The sequence below is a fragment of the Pantherophis guttatus genome, chromosome 4 (assembly GCF_059756535.1).
Source record: "Pantherophis guttatus breed Tessera chromosome 4, ASM5975653v1, whole genome shotgun sequence".
In the NCBI taxonomy this organism is placed as follows: Eukaryota; Metazoa; Chordata; class Lepidosauria; order Squamata; family Colubridae; genus Pantherophis; species Pantherophis guttatus.
In genome coordinates this window covers 124,373,269-124,399,105 of record NC_142066.1, presented here as the reverse complement: position 1 = coordinate 124,399,105, position 25,837 = coordinate 124,373,269, and the positions used below count along the sequence as shown (strand labels likewise).

The 25,837-nt window shown below is 37.5% G+C and overlaps 1 protein-coding gene across 3 annotated transcripts in view; it reads right to left on the bottom strand.

Annotated features, from left to right (window-relative positions):
* DGKB (diacylglycerol kinase beta) overlaps nt 1-25,837 on the bottom strand; it is a 296,607-nt gene that overhangs the window by 69,948 nt on the left and 200,822 nt on the right. For all 3 annotated transcript variants that reach the window (XM_060685674.2, XM_034402586.3, XM_034402587.3), the window contains one exon: nt 19,860-20,055. In XM_060685674.2, the coding sequence (XP_060541657.1) occupies nt 19,860-20,055 (196 nt within the window). The remainder of the gene's footprint in view (nt 1-19,859; nt 20,056-25,837) is intronic.

The window sequence follows — 25,837 nt, the reverse complement described above, 5'->3', positions numbered from 1 at the left end:
TGGCGCTGGTCGCGTCCCCTGGCAGGGTTTGCAGGTGGCAACCCACTTGGTAATGTCCTTGTCCAACTGGGGCCACCAGATATAGCTCCGGGCTAACACCTTCATCCTCACAATCCCAGGGTGGCCCAGGTGCTGGGCGTCCATGGCGCGCCTCCGAAGCTTTTGGGGAACGACGACCCTTTCTCTCCACAGCAAACAGCCCTTAATGGTTGACAGTTTGGTTTGCTTGCTGTGGTAACTCTTGAACTTCTCCCCCAGGTTCTCCTGTGGCCACCCCCTCAATACCCAGTTCAGAACCTTTCTTAACGTTTTGTCTTTTTGGGTGTGTTCAGCAATGTCTCTGGTGGTCACTGGGCTGGCTGGGTCAATGTCGATCAACAGCACTTGGGCGGTGGGTGTGGGATCTTCCACCAATTCTGGCAGCAGGCAGTGGCTGAGAGTGTCAGCGTGGGAGTTTGGTATTGGTCCTCTCTTCGTCTGCTCCATTGTTTGCCAGCTGTAGGATTCCCTGGTCTTGGGCTATAGGCTTTGGCTGAAAGGGAATGGGTTGGGGCGCTTTGCAGGCTTCGGCAATGTGGCCCTTTCTTTGGCATCGGAGGCATGTTGCATCCTGGAAACTGCAAGCCACCCTTGTGTGGAAAGGGAATGTGGCTGCCTGCTCTCCGCATCCCTGGGGTTCTGCTGCTTTTCTGGGTACACCCGGTGGATGGGTCGTCTTTGTCGTCCCAGTCGTCATCATACTCAGGGACTTTGGTTGACCAGTCGGGCTCCCGGTATGTGTGGTGCACCCCTCTGGTCTTCCTTACGTTTGCTGCTGAGTTGTCTGATGATTCTGCAGCCCTGGCCTCCTCAACAACATCCTTGAATGAGACCGCTCTCCTTATCAACAGTTTCTTTTGTAGAGTGAGGTCCCTCATCCCCAGGATGATTCGGTCCTTCATCATTTCTTGGGGATTTATGAACCTGACCACTAAATTCTGTACCAATTGCAATTTTGCATCAAGAACTAAATCATGCTCACTGAGAATGTATTACATCTCAGCTCTCTCGCTTCACACCCGAGGTCGGTAATAAGCCACGCTGCAGTCAAATCTCGTTAAAGCAGGAAACAGTTTATTCAACGTCCAGAGGTGCTGCAAACACTTGCTGAGTTCAGGTAAAGAGAATACAAAGTCGGCGTTGGGCGTCGCCTCTACTCAGCGCAAGTTAAATAAGCACGCCCTTCAGCCGTATTTCCGGGCTCTTCCCTGCCGACCCGCCCCAGTACTCAATAATGGCAATGCGCAACAGCTGCTCACCACCCTATCGCGGCTGCAATGTGACCGTCCGCCTGCTTCTGCTCACACCCGCCTCCACCAGAACGTGCTCAAAGCTTACATCCCACTTCCCACCCCCACCGGCCCCTTCTCGGTGCTTCCGCTTCTGCAGGAGAGATCCCATCGTCAGATTGTCGAGTGTGGGGTCTCGACATTACAAATAGCATGAAGTTATCAGCATGTATTTTGTGAAAGAAAGGATGACACAGACTATTTATCAAATCTGGTAACATATATTCCTGCCCTCAGTGGTCACTTGGGCTTGTAATGGCAATCATGACTTCAAAAGCATCCCATTTCTTATTTTACTTCATTTAGATTGGTTGAGTCTCCAGTTGCCATATATAGAAGTGGCTATTTACTTGTCTTGCCAGACTCCAGTCTCCGGTTATTTACTCTTAGGCCCTCCATCATTGCATTTAGACACTGGCTCAGACCATGCCCAGCCTTTTCCAATTTAAATTAATGAAGAAGTAGAGCTGATTGCCGCCAGCAAATTAACCACAAAACTCATGATTACTTTTCCCGCTAGTTTTGTATAAAGAGTACCATAGATAAATTAACCAGCTGTACCCTACAACATTCCTGCCGAGGACAGTCATTCCATACTACTCTTTGAAACCATAACCATAATATGAATATAGCACTACAACATTGTGCTCCCTGCCCAGCTAAAGGGAACCATTCAGGATACTGATATCAAAAGTTATTATGAGATCAAACAAGATCAACAGTTGTCATCCCTATGTTTGTCTGTCTGTCTCTCTCTTCTCAGGTCATCAGCTAGGATTATATGCAAACTAAAAGGATTGAAATAAATTATCACCAAATGATAATTCTAATTTGATATATGACAAATATTATTAAAATCACAATGATATTGTTTTACTTCACTATATTACATTAGATTCAATTTAAATCAATTTTATTTTTTATCCTGGTTTTACCAGTTTTTAGGGCAGCAAGTCCAATATACCGCTGAAAGATTTCCTGTCTGGCTGAGTCTGCCATTATATTAGGCAAAATGTGTACCTTTGAAACAAAGAGTGGGAAGAATTCCACTCCAGTCTAAATAGTCTTGGTCTGAAGGCTCTATAACCAAATGAGGATTTATAATTCTACAGTCTCATGTTCTAATATCAAATATGTATGAATGTCTGAAATAAACTAGCACAAAATAGTGGAGATCTTGAGTCCTACGGACTCATGGCTGCTAAATCTATCCTCCTTGTTCTCTTTTAGTCAGGCAAGAAAAAAATAAATAAATTGTGATTTACAGTTGAAAAACAGCTGAAGCTGGTTTTTTTTTTTCTTGCATTGCATCTTTTTCAGTTAATGCAATTTTTCCTCAAAAGCAAAGACCATACCTGTGGAAAACTTATTTAAAACATAAACAAATTATGCAGGGAGTGGGAGTAAACATTGTAAAATGGCACACTGTGTTTAAAACAGAGAAATGAGAAGCATTGAAAAATTATGGGATTATTCATTATGGCCTACTGTATATATTATACTCTTTTACCTGTAGCAGATATACTACAAAACTAGGATTGAAAATATAATAAATTGTAAGCAGATACTAATATTTTATAATGAAGTACTGATCTTGTGTTATTTCAACATGTGTCTACATAAAAAGCCAAGAATGAATTTAGATTATTTTATTCATATTTATATAGCAATATATAAACATTTTTCCATCAATTAGTTTATCATAAAAGCTAACCTTTCTTTTCCTCTTCTAGCTCATCATTCACCTTTTATTTTTCCAAGAACCAGTTTTTAATTCACCTATCAGATAAATTAGTCAAAGCAAACAACACAAGCATCACAGTATAAAGAAATAGTCTGGTCATGTTATTTAGCCAGGCCTTTGTGAATATAAGCAATCCAGGATATAAAGTATTAATCCTGTATTTTTTAAATAGACAGAACAGAAGATTAAATTATAATGTTAATTATTTTATTTTGTTAAAGTTAATGTTAATAAAGTTTTCAAAGCTTCATAACAAAAAATTGTTCATCCTTTCCAACTATCTTATTATAATTGTAACGATCATTGGAAATACTTATAATAATTATTGTATTATTTAAAGAGATACAAATGAAAAAGACTGATTCCTATCTTATCTTATATTATTTTTAGAACATCATAGATTGTTTCTAAATATTTTTTCTTACTGTCCATGCTTATGAACAAAAAGTCAAAATTAATTATTTAGCAATAGATTATCTCTGTAGTATTTTGGGAGCTGTTTGCCAACAGACGTTTGGCATTTAGGGAGCACACTAGGTGGTTTCAATTCTATGCACATTTGCTTGAAAGCAAGTTTCATTGAATTCAATGAATTCTTACTTCCAAGGAGATATACATAGGATTGTGCTGTATATCTTACAGAACTATAAATAATGTATATATTTTAAATACATTTTAAACCAAAATTTTCCTTGCAATGTGAATATAGATGCTATTTTACCAGGTGAATTAAAAATGTTTTAAATATGTTAATAATTAAATGGTTACTATGGTTGTTGGGACACTTGAGCAATTGCCAATGGCACAAGACAGGTGACAAATTAATAGGACCTTCAACATTCTTTGTAGTTATTTCAGTGACATAGTACACTGTGATAAAGCTATTGAACAGGTATTAAATCAGTAATAAATATTAATGATTAACAATTGGGATTTGCAGTAATTATTCCATTGTTAAGACACCATGATAATCCCTTTTTTTTCTTTTCTCCTCTCAGGTTTTATATTCCCTGCCTAGCAGGAGATGTTTATATTTCCTTCTATATCAGTGGAAGTAATTGTTCTACTCTAGTCTGCTTTGCTCAATTCCACTTCAAAAACTCTGTCCAGTTCTGGCCATTGAATTTAAGAAGGACTCAAAGAAACCGATACAATTCAGAGACTGGAAACAAAAAAGAAGTTTGGGGACTTAAAACTAAGCCTTAGGAAGTGTAAGCAAAAGGGGCGGATATGCTTAACCTTGAAAAAAGACAATTGAGTTAGGATATGATAGCTTTTTAAAATAACCTCAGTAAAACAATGCCACCTAGATGGAGGTCAAGATTATATCCAGAGTGTAGGATATGAAATAATAAATAGGTTTGTTTTAGAAGGAGAAGTGGTGGCCTACAGGTGAAAACGCTTGTTTGCACTTGAAAGCTTGAGAGTTCAATCTTGGGCAGAACAGATGTTTCCCTCTCAGAGTGCAAAGAGAAAATATCTGCTGCAAACTCCACATAGCTATTAGGGAAGGAATCTGGCCAGTAAACGCTCAGCTCCATTCAGTCACCCTGATTCTATCCTGAATAAAGGGATTATAGGATTGTAAAAAAAAGTTTCAGAAACCAGAATCTGACTAAAACTTAGGGGAAAATCTTAATAGTAATAGCACCAGTGGTGGGTTTCAATTTTTTTTACTACTGGTTCTGTGGGCATGGCTTGGTAGGTGTGACATGGCTTGGTGGGCGTGGCAGGGAAAGGATACTGTAAAATCTCCATTCCCACCCCACTCCAGGGGAAGGATACTGCAAAATCTCTATTTCCTCCTGATCACTCCTGGGACTCACGAGGCAGAGAATAGATGGGGGTGAGGCCAGTCAGAATTTTTATTACCGGTCCTCCAAACTACTCAAAATTTCCACTATCGGTTCTCCAGAACTGGTCAGAACCTGCTGAAACCCACTGCTGAAAGCAAGCTATAGTAACAGTAATAATGGAACAGATATCTGGAGGGTGATGGAATTATGGATTATTTATAATTGTTAAACTACTTTGAACAGCCAAAATGTAATATGCTAAGACCAAACTATTGCTGTGAAAATACACTAGATTACACATTTTTCAAAAATTTTGTTTCTTGAAAAACTTTTCATGATTATATTCCCTTCAAATTGAACACAAATTTCAAAATGACTGTATCACATAAGAATCTTGAGAAATACAAAATTAACTTTTAATGACTATAACATGTTAAATTGCATAATGTTTCTGAAACACTATGACAGGGCCAAAAGTGTTTTGCTAATGATTTTCATTTGTACTCAATGTCTGATGCATCTTGTTGCAGTGCTTGACATAGTCAACCAGCATTTAGGGATTCTAGTTGTCCTGATTCTGTTTTTCCATTCTAGCAATATCCTGGTGAAACCTTTCACCATGAATGCACCTAAATTTTCAGAAAAGATGTCCAAATGTGAATGCAGAAAATGAATCTTCAATGACATGTTGCACTTCATGGTTTTGTATGCTTAAGAAATTTGTCACCCACTGAATATAGCTTTCTCACTCTGTAGTGTGAGAAAATTCTCAACAACATCCTTGAATGCTTTCTGGGTGATTTTCTTTGGCCACACTAACAGATTACCAAACGACTTGATGACATATCTGTTCTGTAGAACAACAAAAATGCTTTCCCTAATATGGCATTCTTGGAGGTAGAGGAAAACCTTCACCTTCCTTTTTCATCACTTTCACAAAAATGTTCATCAGTTCAAGTTTGGGATATGAAGCATGTTACAATCTGATGAGCGGTCGCCCAGCAATGGGAGGCTTTCCTGATCGGCTGAGCTGATAGCTCAGCTGGCAGGAGGTGTGAATGTTTTAAAGTGTTTTATTGGCCGCGCGAGCCCAGCTGCAATATAAATAGCAGCTGCGCGCGACCGATGTCAGGTTACATATTTTTAACCCTTGTGTTGTTGCTGGAATAAACCGTGTTGCTTATCTTGGTCTCTTATCCGCTGTTCTCAATTCAGAACACTGGCGACGAAGGTGGGATGATTCCCACTGAGTACGGCAACGAGAGAAGAATTGTTCTGTTGTTGGCATTTCGGAAGGTAGCTACGTGAGGCAAACATTTTTTTCTCTTCTCTCTCGTTCCTTGTGGGCCTGCAACTTTTTTCTAATGAGTAATCTGGCTATCTTTGCGCCTTTTGTGCCCAGCGCAGAAACTTGGGACGCTTATATTGAGCGTTTCGAGTGTTTTTTGCAGGCAAATGACTATACTGACTTTTCCAATGACCGGAAACGAGCTCATTTTCTCAACGTGTGTGAGCCGCAGATTTTTGCAACGGCGCGGGCGGTTGTAGCGCCCCAACAGCTGTCCATTTCTTGGCCTACTTTGCTGGCTAAATTGAAGGGCCATTATGCACCTGCACCTTTCCGCATTTTTCGCTGTTTCATGTTTCGACAACAGGTGCAAAAGGAAGAGGAGTCCATTAATGACTATCTCGCCGCCCTTCGGACTGAGGCGATAAATTGTGAATTTGAAAACCTTGATGACTCCCTCCTCGAGCAACTAGTTTGCGGCGTGCGCGATTTGCAGCTGTAGCGCTGCCTTTTGGCCAAATCTGTCATCAGTTTGGAGACTGCTGTTGAGGAAGCGGCTGCATTTGAGATGTCTGACCGGTCTGCGGCGGAAATTCGAAACTTCCCGCACGTTCTACTGGCCTCTCGTTGTGCAGCCATACAGCTAGGGGCGTCCTACAAATGCTCTGATACCGTTGCTGATAGTGAAGAGGAGGTGGACCGCCTCAAGGCGTCGGTCTTTAATCGACGCCCACCCTCCAAAAGACAGGCTCCAGCGTTTTGTTTGGGTTGTGGGGATTCACATCCTCGTGCCTTTTACCGTTTGCCGCCACTGTGGAAAGAAAGGTCACCTGGCAAAGGTTTGCCGTTTGAGATCCTCCGCGGACGTCATGGGTGTACCATCTTCCATTAAATTAGGCCGGGAAGGGTTCAACGGTCCTCAGGACTCTTGTTTCGCTATTTCCCGCTGTGATCTTCTCTCGTCTGGCAGCCATGCTGTCTCGGGTCACAAGAATATCTTTCTGACTGTTCGTATCGAAGGAAAACCGTGCAGGATGGAAGTGGATACTGGTTCATCTAAGTCCATCATCACCTGGCAGACCCTTAAAGAGCTGGTGCTGTCCTTCGCTTGTGACCGTTTGCAATCCTGTTCTACTCGTCTTCACGACTACCAGGGAAATGGCATTCCCATTTTGGGTTGCAGCCAGTTTATGGTGGAGTGGGGGGAGTTTGCAGGTCCCCTCCCACTTTTGGTAGTCAAGGGCAGGCTCCCTAGCCTTTTGGGTTTAGACTGGTTCGGGGCGTTGGGGCTTTCCATTGCCGGCATCCATACCACGTCTAGTGATGACTTCGAAACCTTGACGACAGAGTTCGCTGAGGTTTTCGACGGCACCTTGGGTAAATATAGGGGTACCCCCATATCTCTTAATCTAGATCCCCAGGTGCCACCTATACGCCTTAAGCCCCGAAGGGTCCCTTTTGCCCTTCGCCTTAAGGTGGATGTTGAGATAGATAAGTTACTGGCTCAGGGTGTACTTGAGCCTACGGATCATTCTCGATGGGAGACCCCTATTGTTATCCCACTAAGGCAGATGGTTCCATCCGTATTTGTGGGGACTTTAAGTGTACCCTTAATTGGGCCTTGCAGGCCCACCCGTATCCGGTCCCGGTAGTTCAGCACCTCTTACATTCTTTGGGTCAAGGGTCTATTTTTGCTAAATTGGATATGTCCCAGGCGTATCAACAGCTTCCTGTTGATGATGCCACAGCTGCCGCCCAAACAATTGTCACGCATCGGGGCGCTTTTAAGTGCCGCCGATTACAATTTGGGGTCTGCGTAGTTCCTGGCATTTTTCAGAGTCTTATGGAGCGGTTGCTCCAGGGAATCCATGGTGTCGTTCCTTACTTCGATGATGTTTTGATCTCGGCTACCACCAAACACGACCTCGTCGAACGTGTTCACCAGGTGCTACGCAGATTTCAACAAAAGGGCCTGAAACTTTAAAAATCTAAGTGTAAGTTTGGCGTTCCCCAGGTCGAATTTTTAGGGTTCCTTGTAGATAAGTTTGGCATTCATCCTACACCTTCTAAGGTCGATGCCATAAACAATGCTCCAACGCCATCATGTAGGGCCGAGCTTCAGGCTTTTCTGGGCCTGCTTAATTTCTATAGTATATTTTTGCCGTATATGGCGTCTGTAGTGGAACCACTCCATCGGCTATTGGACAGAACGGCCCCCTGGAAGTGGGGGAAAGCCCAAGCTACTGCTTTCAGGGCTGTTAAAGATCTACTTACTTCTGATGCCGTGTTGGTCCAGTATAGTGACCATATACCCCTCACCATGGTTTGCGATGCCTCCCCATATGGCATCAGCGCTGTGCTGAATCATGTTTTGCCCAACGGGTCCGAAGCTCCAGTTGCCTATTATTCTAGAACTCTGTCGATGACAGAGAGGAATTATAGTCAACTGGATAAAGAAGCATTGGCACTCGTGGCCGCCATAAAGCGGTTCCATGATTATATTTACGGCCGTTTCTTTCAATTGGTTACAGACCACAAGCCACTCTTGGGTTTGTTGGCTGGAGATAAGCCTACTCCCCAGATTATCTCCCCGTGTTTGGCGCGGTGGTCTGTTTTCTTGGCCGCCTATAACTATCAGTTAATTTATCACCCCGGGAGCGCCTTGGGAAATGCGGACGGACTTAGCTGCTGCCCCCTTCCTTTGGCCGTAGAGGATCCCGTTCCGGACCAGCTGGTTCTTTTAATAGACGATATTCCTTCCCTTGTGACGGCTGCGGATGTAGCTAAACACTCTGCTAAGGACCCTACCCTTGTACAGGTCATGGATTGGGTGCATAGGGGATGGCCGCGTGGGCCGTTACCCACGGAGATTAAGCCATATTCCATCCGCCAACACGAGCTTTCTATTTCCCGGGGGTGCCTTTTGTGGGGCTGCCGACTGGTGGTTCCTCCTGTGTTGCAGCCAACTATTCTGAAACGACTGCACGATAGCCATCCCGGTATTGAGAGAATGAAGGCCTTAGGCCATAGTTATGTTTGGTGGCCTAAGCTTGATCAGGCCATCACAGATTGGGTAGCAAGGTGTCAGGTTTGTCAGTCATCCCGGCCAGGGCCCTCGGCTGCCACACCTAGGGAATGGAAGATACCCAGGAATCCATGTTCCAGGCTGCATATAGATCTAGCAGGGCCGGTTCAGGGCCAGACTTTTCTAATCGTGGTTGATGCTTATTCTAAATGGGTGGAGGTTGTTCGTATGGCATCAACCACATCGGACGCTGTGAGTAAGGCTCTCCGTAACATATTTGCCACACATGGACTTCCCGATGTAATTGTCTCGGACAATGGACCCCAATTTGTTTCGGCAGCGTTTCAGATGTTTTTGATGGGGTTGGGTATTCATCACGCCTTATCATCCGTCCAGTAACGGCCGGGTGGAGAGGGCCGTCCGCTTGGCCAAGGACGCCTTGGCCCGTTTCGGCCCTGGTGATTGGCAAGAGAAGGTGGAGCGGTACCTTTTGGTGCAGCACTCGACCCTGTGCCCGGTATCCAATCGTAGCTCAGCCGAACTTCTTACGGGCCGGCGCCTAAGGACTGTGTTAGATAGGCTACATCCGGACTATACACCTGAGGCACCCGTGGATTCCTCTAGCCGGCCCCGGGTGTTCGGGGTTGGTGATGGCGTTTATGCCAGGAATTATGGGGGTGATCCTTTGTGGCTTCCTGGACGTATCATTTTAGTCACGGGATCCCGTTCTTACAGGGTCGAACTTGAGGATGGCCGGACCTGGCGGCGCCATATAGACTAGCTAAGGAGTCGTATTACAGCTTGGACCTGGGGTAACGAGGAACCAGATATGTTTGGTGCAATTCCGACAGCTGATCCGGTGGATGATAGTACTTTAGAGGCTCTGTCATTGGGGTCTTCATGTTCACCTGTTGTAATTACAGCTCCTTCATTGCCAGAGGTACCTGTAGATGTTCTTGCACGATCATCATATATTCCACCGTCTTCTGACCAGCTACCTCCGTCTATGACATCTCAGGAAGTACCGGAGACGGCGTCACCCCTTGATCACTTGGACGACAATTTGCGCCAGTCCAGGCGTACATGTAGGTGCCCGGGTTATCTGGACGATTATTGTACTATCTAAAGGGGGAGGAGTGTTACAATCTGATGAGCGGTCACCCAGCAACGGAAGGCTTTCCTGATCGGCTGAGCTGATAGCTCGGTCGGCGAGAGGTGTGAATGTTTTAAAGTGTTTTATTGGCCACGCGAGCCCAGCTGCAATATAAATAGCAGCTGTGCGCAACCGATGTCAGGTTACATATTTTTAACCCTTGTGTTGTTGCTGGAATAAACCGTGTTGCTTATCTTGGTCTCTTATCCGCCGTTCTCAATTCAGAACAAAGCGGAAGCAAAAATATCTTTCTTGGGTAAATAAGTAGTTCAAGTGCCACTTTTTCTATAGCTGCAATATAAATAGCAGCTGTGCGCAACCGATGTCAGGTTACATATTTTTAACCCTTGTGTTGTTGCTGGAATAAACCGTGTTGCTTATCTTGGTCTCTTATCCGCCGTTCTCAATTCAGAACAAAGCGGAAGCAAAAATATCTTTCTTGGGTAAATAAGTAGTTCAAGTGCCACTTTTTCTATTCTGGAACTAATTTCTTTCAGAATGGCCATTTTTTAAAATGTAATTCGACTCTCGTGCATACAATCCCTTTCACATATGTAACAAACAGTATTTAAATATCTGAGCTGCATTCCAACAACAGAGCCACTACTTTTAGATCTCCATAGATATTCCCATTGTACTTGGTATACTGGATCTGCTTCAACACAGCTCCATGTTTTCATTTGTTTCTTTCATGTGTGCAGCATAGCCAACAGATACTGAAAAGTGTACAATGCCATTGTGTAAAAACAGAAAATTTCTATAAAACAGCATGTGATACATTAGAGTTAAAGTAAATTTGGGATACACCCAAAAGCATTCAGGAAGCCAAATTGTTGTTATCATATAATTATTTACTTTAAATGATCTTATATATTTTAGAAATACTTATACTGATAACATTTTAGAGCTTAGGCAGCAAGTGGATCTACTAAAGAATTGGATACTATGGAGGTTTTTCTGCATTAGGGATCTTTCAAGGTAGTGAGTAATTGTTTTTTTTTTTAAAGCTTACATTAAAAGAATTGACTTTAGTGTGATAAGATGTTTGAATTTGGATTTGGCTAAGATTCTGAGTTATATCTTGTAATTCCAAATAGATGGTTTCTCCTGCTGACCTTTATATGAGGAGGCAGCAAAATCTGTCATCGCTATTCAATTTGTTTAACTGCAGACACATGCTCTCAAGAGAGTCTAGCACTATATTATCCATTTAACCCTGCCCTGGACACCTGGATGGTTTTCTGAAATGTATGTGAGAAATAGCCTCATGTTCTTCATTGAATAAAACACAGAAACTATGATTTTTACTTACTACTATAAAGGTAGTTTATAGTGTTATTTAGTATATTTAGGAAATCAGTATAGTATATTAGTACACTATTCTATAGCATAGTATATTTCAATTAATTATGATAATAAAGGTATGTTTTAGATCTGATTTCAATAGCATTATATATAATTGACAGTTTCCCTGCTTTTAGGAATAACCAGACTTACCAAATATATTAAATATGTTTAATTAAAATTGACATTTTAATATGTATAATCTTCAAATTATATGCATGTAATAAAAGAAAACCTTTAATATCATTAGGGAACACAAAAGTGTCTCTATATCTTTTGTACAATTTACAAAATAGAGTTTTATTTGTTGTTATTTTTTTGTGTCCTGGAGGCTGCCATTGATTGCAGAAGTTAATCTTTGTATTAAATTACCTGCTTGTAGTAGTCAAAACCTCTTCAGGCATTATTATCTTTTAGACTTTTGAATCCCAATGATGCTGGGAGCCACATTGTTGGGAATGCACCCTATGATCCATGAAGGTCATAGAAAAGACGGTTCACAGAGAAGAAAATGGCAACATAATCCAGTGTTCTGACATGCTGCTGGGGAAAAACATACTCCTACCAAATCATAATATTCTACATGGTTAATAAAAGATTGAAATAACAATAAACATATTTACTAACTTCATAAATTAATTTTACATTTATTTATATATATAATTATAAATGTATTAACATTATAAATAACTATCATTAATTATAAAATATTATCATTAATTAAAATGATTAATTTGGGACGAAGATTTTTTTTTCAATTTATGTAGCCAATATGTTTTACATGTCATTTGCTATTATTGCTATCTGTTATGAAACAATTGTTATGAAACAACTAATCCAGGAAATAGTTAAAATCATAGGCAAATTTTAGGAAAGCCATATTTCTATTTTTCTAAAAAAAAAATTATAATCCAGATCTAGGATTGTTTAATAAAACTGAATTACTATAAAACATTACTATGTTTCTTTTATGTTAATGTCTTTTCAGAGCAACGTCTTGGCTTTTAAAGGATGGTTATGGTTATTCTTGCTTTCAAGTGATTTTATTGATTTCTTATTGGTTTTATTGTTTTGTTGTACTGTTTATGTTATCCGGTGAGCTTCACAATGAAAAATGAAATAAACAAGATCAAATCAATAAATCTGAATGATGAATAGCCCAAATAATGTTTTTAATTTATAAAAGAAATGAATGAGCACCACCTCATAAGAAATCTCTCCTGTTTGGTTACACTTCCCATTAAAAAATTTTGATGAGCCAACTTTTTTGCAAGAACAATAATTGACATTTTCTGAATCAAAAATTTACCAGGGAATTTTGGATCACCCCTTAACCCGTTTGCTTTGCTTCCATCTTCTTTACATGATCTCCTTTTTTAAAAAATAAAATGTGCGGCTTGTAAACTCCTCTATTGTTTATATAACTGTACTATAAACAGGCTGCATCTGAAAGCACAAATTAATGACATCGTGAGTTGCTGCCAGCTGGGGTGAAAATAAATTGTGAGAAAAATATAGGGAGACAGGTAATGGGCACTAGCTTTGCTGCACAACACTTTTCAAACACTGTTGACTGTGTGCCAGTATACTGTATATGGCAATAACTGTCAACAGGATTTATGGTACTTTCACATTTACACAGTGAGACTGAAAGGGTGAAAGAGTTCCATAGTTTTATTTGAAGGTGAGTACCAACTGTTTCCGTACCAATTATTTCCAACTAACTAGGTCACAAGCATAATGCCTATAGTTCAATGTCTGTTGTTAAAGCACTTGGGAGAGAGTGGAATCTTGTTTATTGCCAATCCTTGAAGCATCCTTTTACAATCTTTATAGGGATGCTGATTGAGGTAGGTTCGCTTAACAAGGATAACATTCTATCTGTTTTGAATCCCATGAATGATGGCTATTTTAAATAGAATCTAGAAGTAGAACATTGATTAAAGAGATAAATTTCATCATTAGATTATCATTGCTGTTTAGAGTGGACAACATATTCAAATCAAAACTTTTAAAGGTTTATCATAGAATTTTGAAGAATCATCTGGACTCCATGGAAATAAGATCTACATTTCCAAGCAAATTTTGCTCCATGCTAGTAGTAACCAATAAAGAATACCTCATGACAATAAAACATAAAATAATAGTGCACAAGGAAAGATAGCATTCACAAGAAAAAACAACTCTGTTACAGATCTGCACAAAATTATAAATGTAGATCTCCATACAATTATCATCATTTAAGGATACTGCCTATCTAGTACTGCGAAGGAATAGGTCAAAGGGAAAATGATTTGCTATTTGCCTGGAAAGAGAGGGGGTGGGGAGGGAGGGAGACACAGAGAGAGAGTCTAATGGTTAAGGCACCAAGCTACAAAGCTAGAGATTGTGAGTTCTAGTCATGCCTTAGCCATGAAAGCCTGCTGGGTGAACTAAGGGCAATCACTTTCTTTCAGCCGAACTCACTTCAAAGGGTTGTTGTGGGGAAAATAGAAAGAGGAATGTGAGTTGGATATACTTGCCACTTTGAGCTATTTATAAAAATAATAAAAGTGGGAAATGAATGAATGAATGAATACATCACTTGTATTGATGTTCAGTGGTGATACTGAGTGTTACATTTTGTATTGTATGGAAATCTTACATAAGTTGGATCTTTTATCTATTAAATTAAAACTGAACTATTGTCTCTGAACTGCTGCTATTACTGAGTTCTTGGTTAAGTTTTTGCTATGATTTAACCATTAGATTAAAACATTTTCACTACAATCTATATACCCATTTAAAAGTTGCTGTTGTTCGGTAACTTGATATTAAACTTGATGGAAGCAGTTTTTCACATTTCACCTTAATGGGTGCATTTTTATTGTAGGTCTTGCAAAATCTCTCCCATGGCTGATTTAAAATAGCTTTAGTTTTACTTTCTATGTGTTAATTCATGAAGTGTACACTTGACCCTAATAAAGTTCTGTGCTGAGCTGAGCTGTAGAAAAGCTCATGTCTTTTCAAAATCTCTCATTTTTCTTTTTCTTTTTTTTTAAAAGAGCAGCAATGTTAGCTCTAGTGTAAGTTCATAGCAGAGCAGGTAAAAAGCTTTCACTTAGCATACTGGCACATGGAAAAAGCAGGAAATAAATGGATTCCACTAAAACAAAAGATAATAGGAGTTTTTAAAAGAAGCAAGTCAAAAGAAAAGGTGACATGGTGACCATAGAATTTAAAAATGCTGAATTCAGTAACTAGGTATTTTTAATAGCACATGTATCACATCTCTCTTGGTCTGGGACCAGGTGTTTGATTTCTGTAGAGACATGAATGTCTTTTAAATATATATTCCATCATTATATGAAACTGACAGAACCATCCAGTTAATGGCAGGTTTTGATCATGTGAGCTGCTGGATAATTGACAAAAAATATGTCTAGATAATTGAAAAAGAAAGATCCTATTTAGTTAGCATGAACAGCATGGAAAATGGCATTGTTATACAGTTGTCAAAAAAAAAGTAAAGACATAAAATGCTGGAACTTATACTTGAATACTAAGAATTCACCAAGTTTATGTGTTTATTAAAACCAAGTTTATTTTTTATTAAAAAGTATTTCATGAAGTGTTAAAAGACTGGTAATTTCCTCTATTTTGTTGTTAACATTGTAACATGTTTTGTTGTTGTTAAAATTATTCTTTGTTTACTTGTAAAATTTATTGGCTGCCCATTTTACCACAATTGTTAAAACTCTTGTAGATAATAACCTGTAAATAACAAAGCCTACAAAGCAGAAAAGTAATGTAGAAATAAATGAATATATGCAGTAAGATATTTCTTACTGTACCTGTATAAAGCTAAGCTTTAGCAGGTGGGATGTTAAGTTTTAATTGGCTGAATTTGTAGATCAATCAAAAAGAGCTTCTTAAGGGTCAGGTTTAATCAGTATCTTTATTTGAAGTAATTTTGGTTCTCTAATGGAAACAAAATTTATTACTGAAGATAGCTTTTTCTTTGCAAAGTATGACTACTTCAGAATAACATTGAAGTTTTATTATTTCAAAGTGACCATATTTTTAAACTGCTGACTACAATTATTTTGTTATTAGCTCCAGTTATAATATCTAATGTAATTTCTTAATATCCTATTTAGCTTCTGATTTCCTTGAACACAGTCACAGACTTTTTATTCTCTTTGGTACTTCTTGAATTCACAAAAACATTGAAGTCCTAGTGATAATTTCTAATAATTTCCAGCCATATGTAATAACGTGGTATTATTAAAATATATGTATATTTTTGAGATATATATATATATATATATATATATATATATATATATATATATATATATATTAATCTGTTTCAAAAGGGATGGCAAATATTCTAAAATGGACAAATTTTTAGAGAACAGATGTAAAGAAATCTGGCTGACATAAAAACATCCTTATTGGCTTAATATGACATTTATATACAGGACTTAAGAATCAGCAAACAAGAATGACTCTCAGGTCAGTATAGAGAATCTATACGGTGGGTTCGCATCATCCTTGATTTTTAAGGCTGGGAACCTCTGAGCTATGTGCCCTGTCATATACTTCCAAAGCTGTTGGGATCTTTAGAGTATTTCAGTATGTTTTATATGCAAAGGATCTCAAGTTCACTTACTTCTTCTTCTTAACTAACATACAATAATATGGCTCTTAATCAAAAAAGATTTCTATTAATTAATATTCAAATTATTTTGATATAAGTGAAAATCTTCTATCATCCAAGTCAGTGTGGTCAATTCTTCATTAAAGCTCTTTATTGTATGCATATCCCTCTAAATTAACTGAAAACACTGTTAAAACACTGTATGTCATGGCTGATAAAACAATTTAAGATGACCAAAACTAAAACTTTTCTCCTATGGACAAAATAAAAATCATGACAAAAGATACAGTGCAGAGGCTAAAAATCTTGTTGCTCCAGTAAAGTAGGTGACCTTATTTAATTGAGATTATTCCAATGAAGAGTGGAAATGTTACTCAATCTGCAAAAACACATACTATACATACGAACACACACACACACACACACACACACACACAGCATTCCGCCAGTCTTAGAATCTACCTCAATACTGAAAAATAACAAAAATCCTATCCATATTTTTCTCAATATCGATTAAGCATATCTGTAGACACTTCCATTTGGAATTATGGTAAAGAAAAGGTTTTCTGACATCTTATAAACATTTTGAACACTATTTTATTCAGTTCTCTCTTTTATATGCAGTATTTTTAATGAAAGTGAGACTAGCTGTTAGTAATCTTTTTAAAAAGTGCATAATAAAAATCTTATGTTGCTAACTGAATTTGTTTTGGCATGCAATGAATCCAATGCACCTGCAGAGAGAATGTTCTCAATAATGGATGACATCTGGTTGAAGACAAAAGTAGAATGTCAGTAGTTTTACTAAAAGGGTATGGCAGTGGTTAGAGCCAATCTAACTGGCAACTGCTCTGAGGTCTCTGAATAAGTGTTTGGCAGCATGCTGCTTCTTTAGAAAACAAATTCTTATCAACTCTAAGGTCACAAAGATGACACTGCTTTAGGTTCTTATACTAGAAATTTAGGTTAAAGCATTGAGACACAAGCATTGAGACAGTAAAGCTGATCTTAGGGATAATTTAATTTGCAGATGTATGTGCCAGGAACATAACAGTGATATGTTCACATTGCTAGCTTTAGACCTTACTATGCATAATATGAAAATGAGAGGACAACTTCTGACTGCAGCTAACATTTTAAAAACAGAGAGAAAAAGGAGAGAAAAATTGATACAGAAGACATGAAAATGGTGCTCCTTTTAAAAACTGCTACCTATCTATAGCAACTGTTTCAGTTTGCAATATAATAAGGTCAGGCATGGAAAGACAGTGAATGTCAGATAATACAATTTTCTATAGCTTGCATTTAAAAGAAATGCAAAATAAATAAAAAAGTGAAAGGTTTTTTTTTACAGTTTTATTTGCTGTACTTATTACTTTTCAACTGTTGTTCTACTTTATCCTAATGTTTCAAATAGATAAGAATTGTTTTTAAATTAATGAATCAATTTTTATATTTGAATGTTATATATTTTCTAGTGTAGAATATGAGGAAAAGAAAGATAACAGAATTATATATGTCAGTCTGAGAATATGTATTTTTACTCAGTACTCAAACTGGAATAAATATAGACAATCATAGAAAAACAAATAGAATTAAGCATATTTTAATTCACTGCCATCCAATGTTTTCTGGATAGATGGCAAAATATGGTGTATATATGATCAGGTGAATGGCTGAATATTTTCAAGGTAATAATTGATTAAATAATAACCAATAGCATGTTTCCTCTGTTGTCCTTCCTTATATACAAGTACCTGACATTATATGATAAAGCTGAAATAGATTTTCTTCTATAACATTCTTAATGATGTAGAAATACCAGACTGAAAGTCTATATTTTGAGATGATCAGGAAACTTTATTACCCAAAACATCCATGACTAAAACAAAGGCATTTTCTTAAAAGAGTTTAGGTTAGGCTTTTCTTCTGTTTTTCTCCACTGCAGCATCTTGTTTCTAGGCCTTGCCGGAAGAAAAACAGTCAGATAGTTTGCAGAGCCAAAGGGTAAATATTGAGAAAAAGGAGAATTCCTTCTACATCATCTCCTTTGCTTTACTCATGGGAAACAATATCAATTACATTTTGTTTTCTATCTCAGACTGGGGAAATGCTATAACTTCTGACCTGTAGTGTACCACTTCTGAAGTTGATATTCATTCCTTTTATTCATGGTCTAGGCCCAAACCTTTCCCTCACTATCTGTTTGTCTGTTCTACTTTTCATAAATATGCTTTTACCTTTGGGGAACAAGAAGACCAACATATTCAATGTTTTCAACTGTAATTGACATGATTTCCATTGGACACGCTGGATTTCTTTCTCCTCTTATTATTTGCTCAGGTCTGTGTCTCTATCCTGTAAATATCCACCAGGCTCCTACACTTAGTTAAATGCCTATTCTGTAATCTACTTTTGAGTTCTTTATTCTATATTTCTCTGGGATCTCCTGCAAATTGGTTTTCCGTGACTCAATCCTTCTATTTGCCTATACAGATAATCTTAATCCTTACCACATCTGCAGTGGTGCAAGGACAGACTGCCCATCCAACAATAAAATAAATTTTTGCATGACATGTTAATCTTAGTCAAAACTGCTTTTGCACTTCTTTTATAAAAACAGAACTGTTTGCTAACATTGTACTGCTGACATTTCAATTCGTTAGTTAGAATGCCTGGGAACTTTCTTTCATATTGCCACAACTCTGTTAATCAATGCCAGACTTTTCGTTTTACAAAGTCCCCTGCATAGATAGGTCACGAAAAAGATTTAAATAGTTGTTTATAAAGCAAAACATCTATTTGGCTGGCAAAACTACATTAGGATTAAAAGAAAAGATGGATAACAAGGCTAAGCTTCTACTGACATTTTGGCATTGATGGAAATAACTTGTTTGCAAATTAATTCCAAGGCCTATTAAGATAATTAAAATATTAAGAAGAATAGAAACTTGCATGCAAAAAACTCTTATATGAACTAGCAATTCTGGAGACTTTGTCCAAGCTAGTGAACATTGTCTCAACCAGAAAATAAAAGCAACTGATATTTATTAAATTAGTCAGAGATTAACAAGTGTATGTATGTATGTATGTATGCATGCATGCATGCATGCATGCATGTATGTATATACTGTGTGTATGGACAAAAGTTCTCAAGACAAGGTGGAGAATAAACTTTGTCATTTGCAAAATGCAGCAAATCCTGTCATAGTACAAATTGTACACACATTTCTAGTAAAATGTATTTTTATATCAGCCAAGAAAGTATATTTAATTTGGAAATAAAAATCCTTTTGGGAAACTGTCAAGAAGTCACAAAATCTGAGCCCAAACAGGAAGCATACTGTTTAAAAAGCTGATAGACATAAACTTTTCACCTGCCCTAGTTAGAGCTTTTCTATAAATCCCCTCCATCAGAAAATCCCTTATATGTTAAACAATCTTCTGTTATTTTTAATGCTTGATCTATTATTTTCTGTTATTTTAAAATCTGAAAGTTTGACCCAGAACCAACTATTAATTTAAAATTGGAAACTCACCTTGGCATGCAAACTTCAATTCCTTAGCATCTGTAACAGTGATCCTTTTATCTGGCCTATTTTTTTCAAATCGACGATGGCTTCGCCTTTTCTTGGTCTCACCCCAAAGATTTGATCCTCCATGCATGCTTGGAATGTTCAAAATAGCAATTCCTTCCAGAGAAATATTATTCAGATCTATCTGAATTCCATCACACTGCCAAAGAAAAAGAGACGGAGACAGAGATGTAGAGGATCAAGATAAGATAAAATAAAATAAAATAAAGAAGAAGAAATCAAGTAGGGATTAGAGGATATCAGCATCTTTGTTATTTAAATTATTTTACTAAACATATATTTCCTGTATTAATTTTCTATATCAGATTATTTAACAAAGTAGCAGAGCCTCCAGAATCCTGGAGTGAATCCTAGATAGGGAGGCTCTCTGCTTGGTCACTCATGACCTAGTCATCTCCTATTTGGACTTTTGCAATGCTCTCTACATGGGACTGCAGAAACTTCAGCTGGTACAAAGTGCAGCTGCCTGGAGATCTTGGGCATATGATTCCTCTTTTGTGCCCATCTACTTCCAGGTCCAATTCAACCAAGTTTTTGGTTGTCATCTTTACAGCTCTAAATGACAGGAGGCCAGATTGCTTTCTTTTTTTTAATGGAGCCATCTTCATCCTGGCAGCTCAGTAGCTCAGGTGGTTAGGACACTAGATTGGATGTTAGGAAACCCATGTTTGAAACCTGAGTGCTGCTACATAGTGGGGTGAGCTCCTGTCATTTGCTCCAGTTCCTTGACAGGGTCATGAAAGAAGCCATCATGGTGTCCCTTGGGCAACAGATGTCACTAGCTAATCCTTTCAACCTGAAAGTACCTTAAACAGTACCTTAGTGGTCAAAGTCATTTTAATTTCCTACGCTACCTTTCTGCAAATTTAGTGAGTTTCATATGTCAGATCTTAATTCCTACCAGCAATGGGAAGGCTGCTTTCCATTGTGCTTATTTCTTTTCTACTTGTTTTGGGTAGCATTGATCTAGGATGCCATCCATCCATCCATCCATCCATCCATCCATCCATCCATCCATTCATTCATTCCCTTCATATAGCTACTTATCTCATGTACTGTATGTGACTTTGGATGATATAAAATAAGAACAGACCATAAAAAAAGACAATAATATATTATTATGATTTTTATCCAACTACATAAATATCCATATAATATATATGAAGTGCAGGAACAAAATAAAAACTTATTATAGACAGTAGGTGAATCTGGAATAGTCTTTTAGTAAGCATTAATAGCTGGCACTCAGAATATTAATATCTTAGAGATAATACAGACTAGTTGGGTACTTTCCAGATGCTGCTTGTCTTTATCTCCTACAGCAGGGGAAAATGATTCCAAAAGACTGGATTCTTTTCAGTACTGATAAGTAAGCTTGATCCTCACAATGTTATTGGTCTTGCCAATTAGGGATGATAGGACTAATATCCTACAGCTTCTGTAAGGCTACAAGTTTCTTTAACTTTTAATAATTCTATTTCAACATTATAGTAACAGTTAATCTTTTTAATATGCTTTTAATAATCAAAGTTTAAATCTGCACACAAAGTTTCAATCTAAATAGAGTATTTATTATTGATTCCTAGCACCCACAGTAACACAAGCAGGAACTACATGGTGGCTGTACTGATAACAAAGTGTGTAAAGTTGTTTAGTGGAGGCACATGTGTGTATGTGTATATGCTTATAACAGGTTTTTTTTTATTAGAATCAAACTTTTACATGTCATATAGGTGTTAAGTATTAAGAGGATTTCTTTTTACTAAAAATTCTACTCATGTGTATACTCACTTACTGCTATACATTCTTGATAAACAGATATTAATTTCATAATTAAAAGTAATCTTGTGTAAATACCCTGCAGGCCTCAATGAATCAAACACATACTGTGTGTCAGGCCTCCCACTGTCTTCAAGTGGAATGTACTGGCTGGATAATTAGATAGTACATATTTTTTAACCTTATTTGCATGCATATTATATCTTTTGCACACTGACAAGCAGCAGTAACAACAAAAGTCAGATTACCACAGGGAATTCCCACAAAGAAGTCTTCATTCCTTATAATTTGCAGCCTAAATTAAAATAATTTGATCTTTGACAAGGATGAAATGTCAAGCCGAAGGGGGTCCTCTACAAGCCACAGCCTGTGGCTTCAGAAATCTGCCTAATTTATGTCAGTCACTTCTTAATACATATTTAAGTATTACACGAAAAAGATGATAAATATGCAATCTGACACCTTTGGTATTTCCCTGCTGTTAATTTATAAAGGTCTTGTGCCCCCACCTCCATCTGACTAAAATTATTTAAATAAAGGGAGAATTGTGATATAAGAAGGTGCAGGGAGCGTTTTCACTCAATATCGAACACAGCAGGCAGTACACTAAGACAATTATTTCACTAGGCCTCAGAATCATGCTGTGATGAGTTACTTTCAGAATTAGTAAAGAAGAATTTCTTTGTTCGGATATGGAAGAATTTCTATACAAAGCTATCTTCATTTTGCTAACATTTTGTATATGTATTACATATTTACTGATTTTATTTTTGATGTAAAGTATAGCAATTACTTTGCAAAGTGTTGGTGAATAATATAAATGTGACATTGTCTACAAGCATTTGTTTGTTCATCTACAGGTCCATCTTTTCCAAATAAAATGTCTGTAGAAAATGATACCTATTGTATGATTTAAGCAACAGAAATGCAATATATAACTAAAGGTTATCAAATAGCAAGCTGAGGAACATGAGGTTCTCCAGATGTTGGGCTGGGCTAAAGGACTCATTATTCAAACACAAGCTAATGGGAAAATTGCTCAACGATATATTGTCCACCCTTTTTATAAAGAAACCCTGCAGGATCACACTGAAGTGAAGTAAGTTTAGAGTTTTGTCACACAATGGACATTAGATTATTAAGGAACAATTCATTCTGTACTTGTTCATAAGTTTCTTTCTTGTAATATGTCTTTAACATGTGCAATATCATTTTTGTATTTTTTTTCAAAACAGCACTTAGTTCTCAAATTAATCTGATTTTTAAAAATGGAGCTTTATATCTTTCTGGTGGGGAAGAATGAATAAGAGTTCCAAATTAAAGTGCATCACTCTTTATGGCAGTTCTTTTAAAAGCAGGTTCGAATTTGCACTGATTCTTGAGAAAGTTACATATTAAGTTAAGTTTCAGTTCTATTTTATTGAATCTTCAAGATAATGTTCCACATATATTTGTCAGGTCCCCCCAAAAAGGTGATAATGAAAGGAATGCAAATTCTATTCTTTTTTTGTAAGAGAAACTACAAACTCTGGCAACCCAGATTATGTTGTGGCCTGCCGGTGGCCAGCAGAGCTGGCAGCAGTCAGACAGTGAGGAGGTTGGGGAAGAACATGGGCCAAGCCTGGGGGCTGGTGAAAACTTGGACAAGGGTCTGTGTCAAAAGCAGAGAGGGAGATAGACAGTAGTGAAGCAGAGGAACAGCTGGAGCCCATTTCCAGTGTGCGCATGTGCAGAATGGCCAGAAGACAAGAACAACTGAGAAAGCAGGGTCAATTTGGGAATAAAGCCACACCTTGGAGATGATTGGCCCCTCCCATAGGAAACAAAGGGGAAGCGAATGGGGAGGGGGCTTTTGCAGGAAACAATTCGTTCGATAGTTTCTTTTCTTTTCTTTTTTGGTTTTAAAAAACAAACTTTATTAGATTTAAAAAAAAAAATAAAGTTGTATAAAACATTCACAACCTTAAAAGATAATCAACAGTATCAACAAACAACAAAAAAGTATATATAATGTATATAAGTACACATATACACAAAAACTTATTTTCCTTTTTTTCCTTAATGACGGTGTATAATTATTACTTTTAATTTCTTACTAAATTTTGACTTTACCTTCTTTTCCTTTGGTTTATCCATTCATACCAACTGTCCCATATCTTAAAATACTGTGAGTCTTCCTTATCTTTCAATTTCAATGTTAGTCTATCCATTTCTGCACATGTGTAAATTTTTTGAATTATTCGCTGCTCCGTTGGCAATTGATCTGTTTTCCAGACTTGTGCTAGGGCTAACCTAGCTGCTGTAATTATATGTAATATTAAGTACTTTTTTTCCTTTCTAATGTTTTGTTTCCCTTTCCCATTCTTCCAATTGTATGTTTTTACCAATATTCCTTGCGTTCGGTAGTTCAATAGTTCTGTTGTGGAATGATGAGACCAACACAACTTTTCTAGGTTAGTCAGAGACAGTATATTGCGCAATAGGTTCAGAGCCAGTTTTGTACATGAAGCTTTGAACAAACTTATGATTCTGAGACCACAGTTTTATACATTTTCAAACAAAGGATTCTGTTAACTCAGCAGTTTTATCATTGCAGACATTTGTTACATCAAATGACATTTTTTCTAATTACTAAGTTTGTTACATTATCTTTGCCAAACAGTCATAATTCTTCTTGTAAATCACCAAAGCATAGATTCAATTTATCTCTTGTTGATACTTCATGTGGTCATCCTTGGTCTCTTTAACCTTCAAACTGTATATATCACCAAATGTCTCTATCTCTGACAACCGAGGGGCCCCTCTTATAGAATGTTTCTACTTCAAAGGAATTTGTCTGCCTTTGTACTATTTCTATTGGATAAATTTGCTTTTCTCAAAGAAAGCACATTTTCTTTCTTACAATACTATGAATGAAGAGGGCCCTTCAGTGATCATCTAGCTGGACCCGCATTACCTACATTAGTTCTGTTCATGATTCTAAGAGACTCTGTGCCAAGTTTTGCCTTACTCTGTGTTTGGAAACAATTTATGTGGGAGCTTGCCAAGCGAGATAAGGTGTGTTGAGAAATATTCCTTTGAAAAACTGTTTGGACAAACCTTGCTGACTGTGAATGAAAGTAATTCACAGTCGTGTAAATAAAAGAGGTTTTGCCGGGACCAATTCCTGCTTCCTGCTTTTAAGGAAGCCTAGATCAGAACAGGTTAGTTCTCCATGGAGTATCTTTGTATTTCTCCACTGCTTTCAGATACAGATAACCTCTGAATGAGAATTTTTTTTAAAAAAAGTCCCATAATTTAAAATAGCTCTTTTGCAATACAGGCCCCCTTTTGTGCTACCTGTTTTCTAATGAAGGTTTATAATCATTGTTACTTATAAAACTATGGGAAACATAAATACTCCTGCAGGAAAAAAAGGTTCCAACTTTCAAACTTTTCTCTGACTTTACCAAATATGGGGCAGAAAATATTTTGCAAACATTAATATATGTGTACATATCTGAAATCAGAAAAGTAGCCCAAATGAACACAGATGAATGTCAAGCTAAATAGATAGCTTCCTAAATTAGAATATAGATTATTCTTTCTCTTCCTTCTCCTCCTTTTCAAATTCCAATATTCATATTTCAAGTCATACAAGAACTATCTCACTATTTAAATTACTTAAATCCAGCCATTTTAGAAAATGCGAAAAATAGCTCTCTATTAATCCCAACTTTAACAGAAATTGCTTCTCATCCCTGTACTTCATTTCTTAATACATGATATATAATATATGCATTATATAGTACCTCTGTAGTTTCAGTCCTCAATAGTCAATGAGTTATGGTACAGTACAGTAAATTACTTGGGTTGACTGGAATTTGCTGCCATTAGGAATGAGTTTTATTATAACCGAAAACCTAAGTGTCAGATTTTTGTTCAGTGTGAACATGTATGTATACACATCAATACTTATTGCTATAAATATGTAATGAGAATGAATTTTCAACACAATTTTTAGTGACAGTGCTGGCCTTCTGAAATGTTCAGATACTAGAAAAGAGGTTAGTTCCTACTAACCTCTAGAAACACATGAAAAAGACAGTTTTTTAAATGATCTCAAGATTTTGATTTATTTTATGTTTTAGGGATTTTTCATT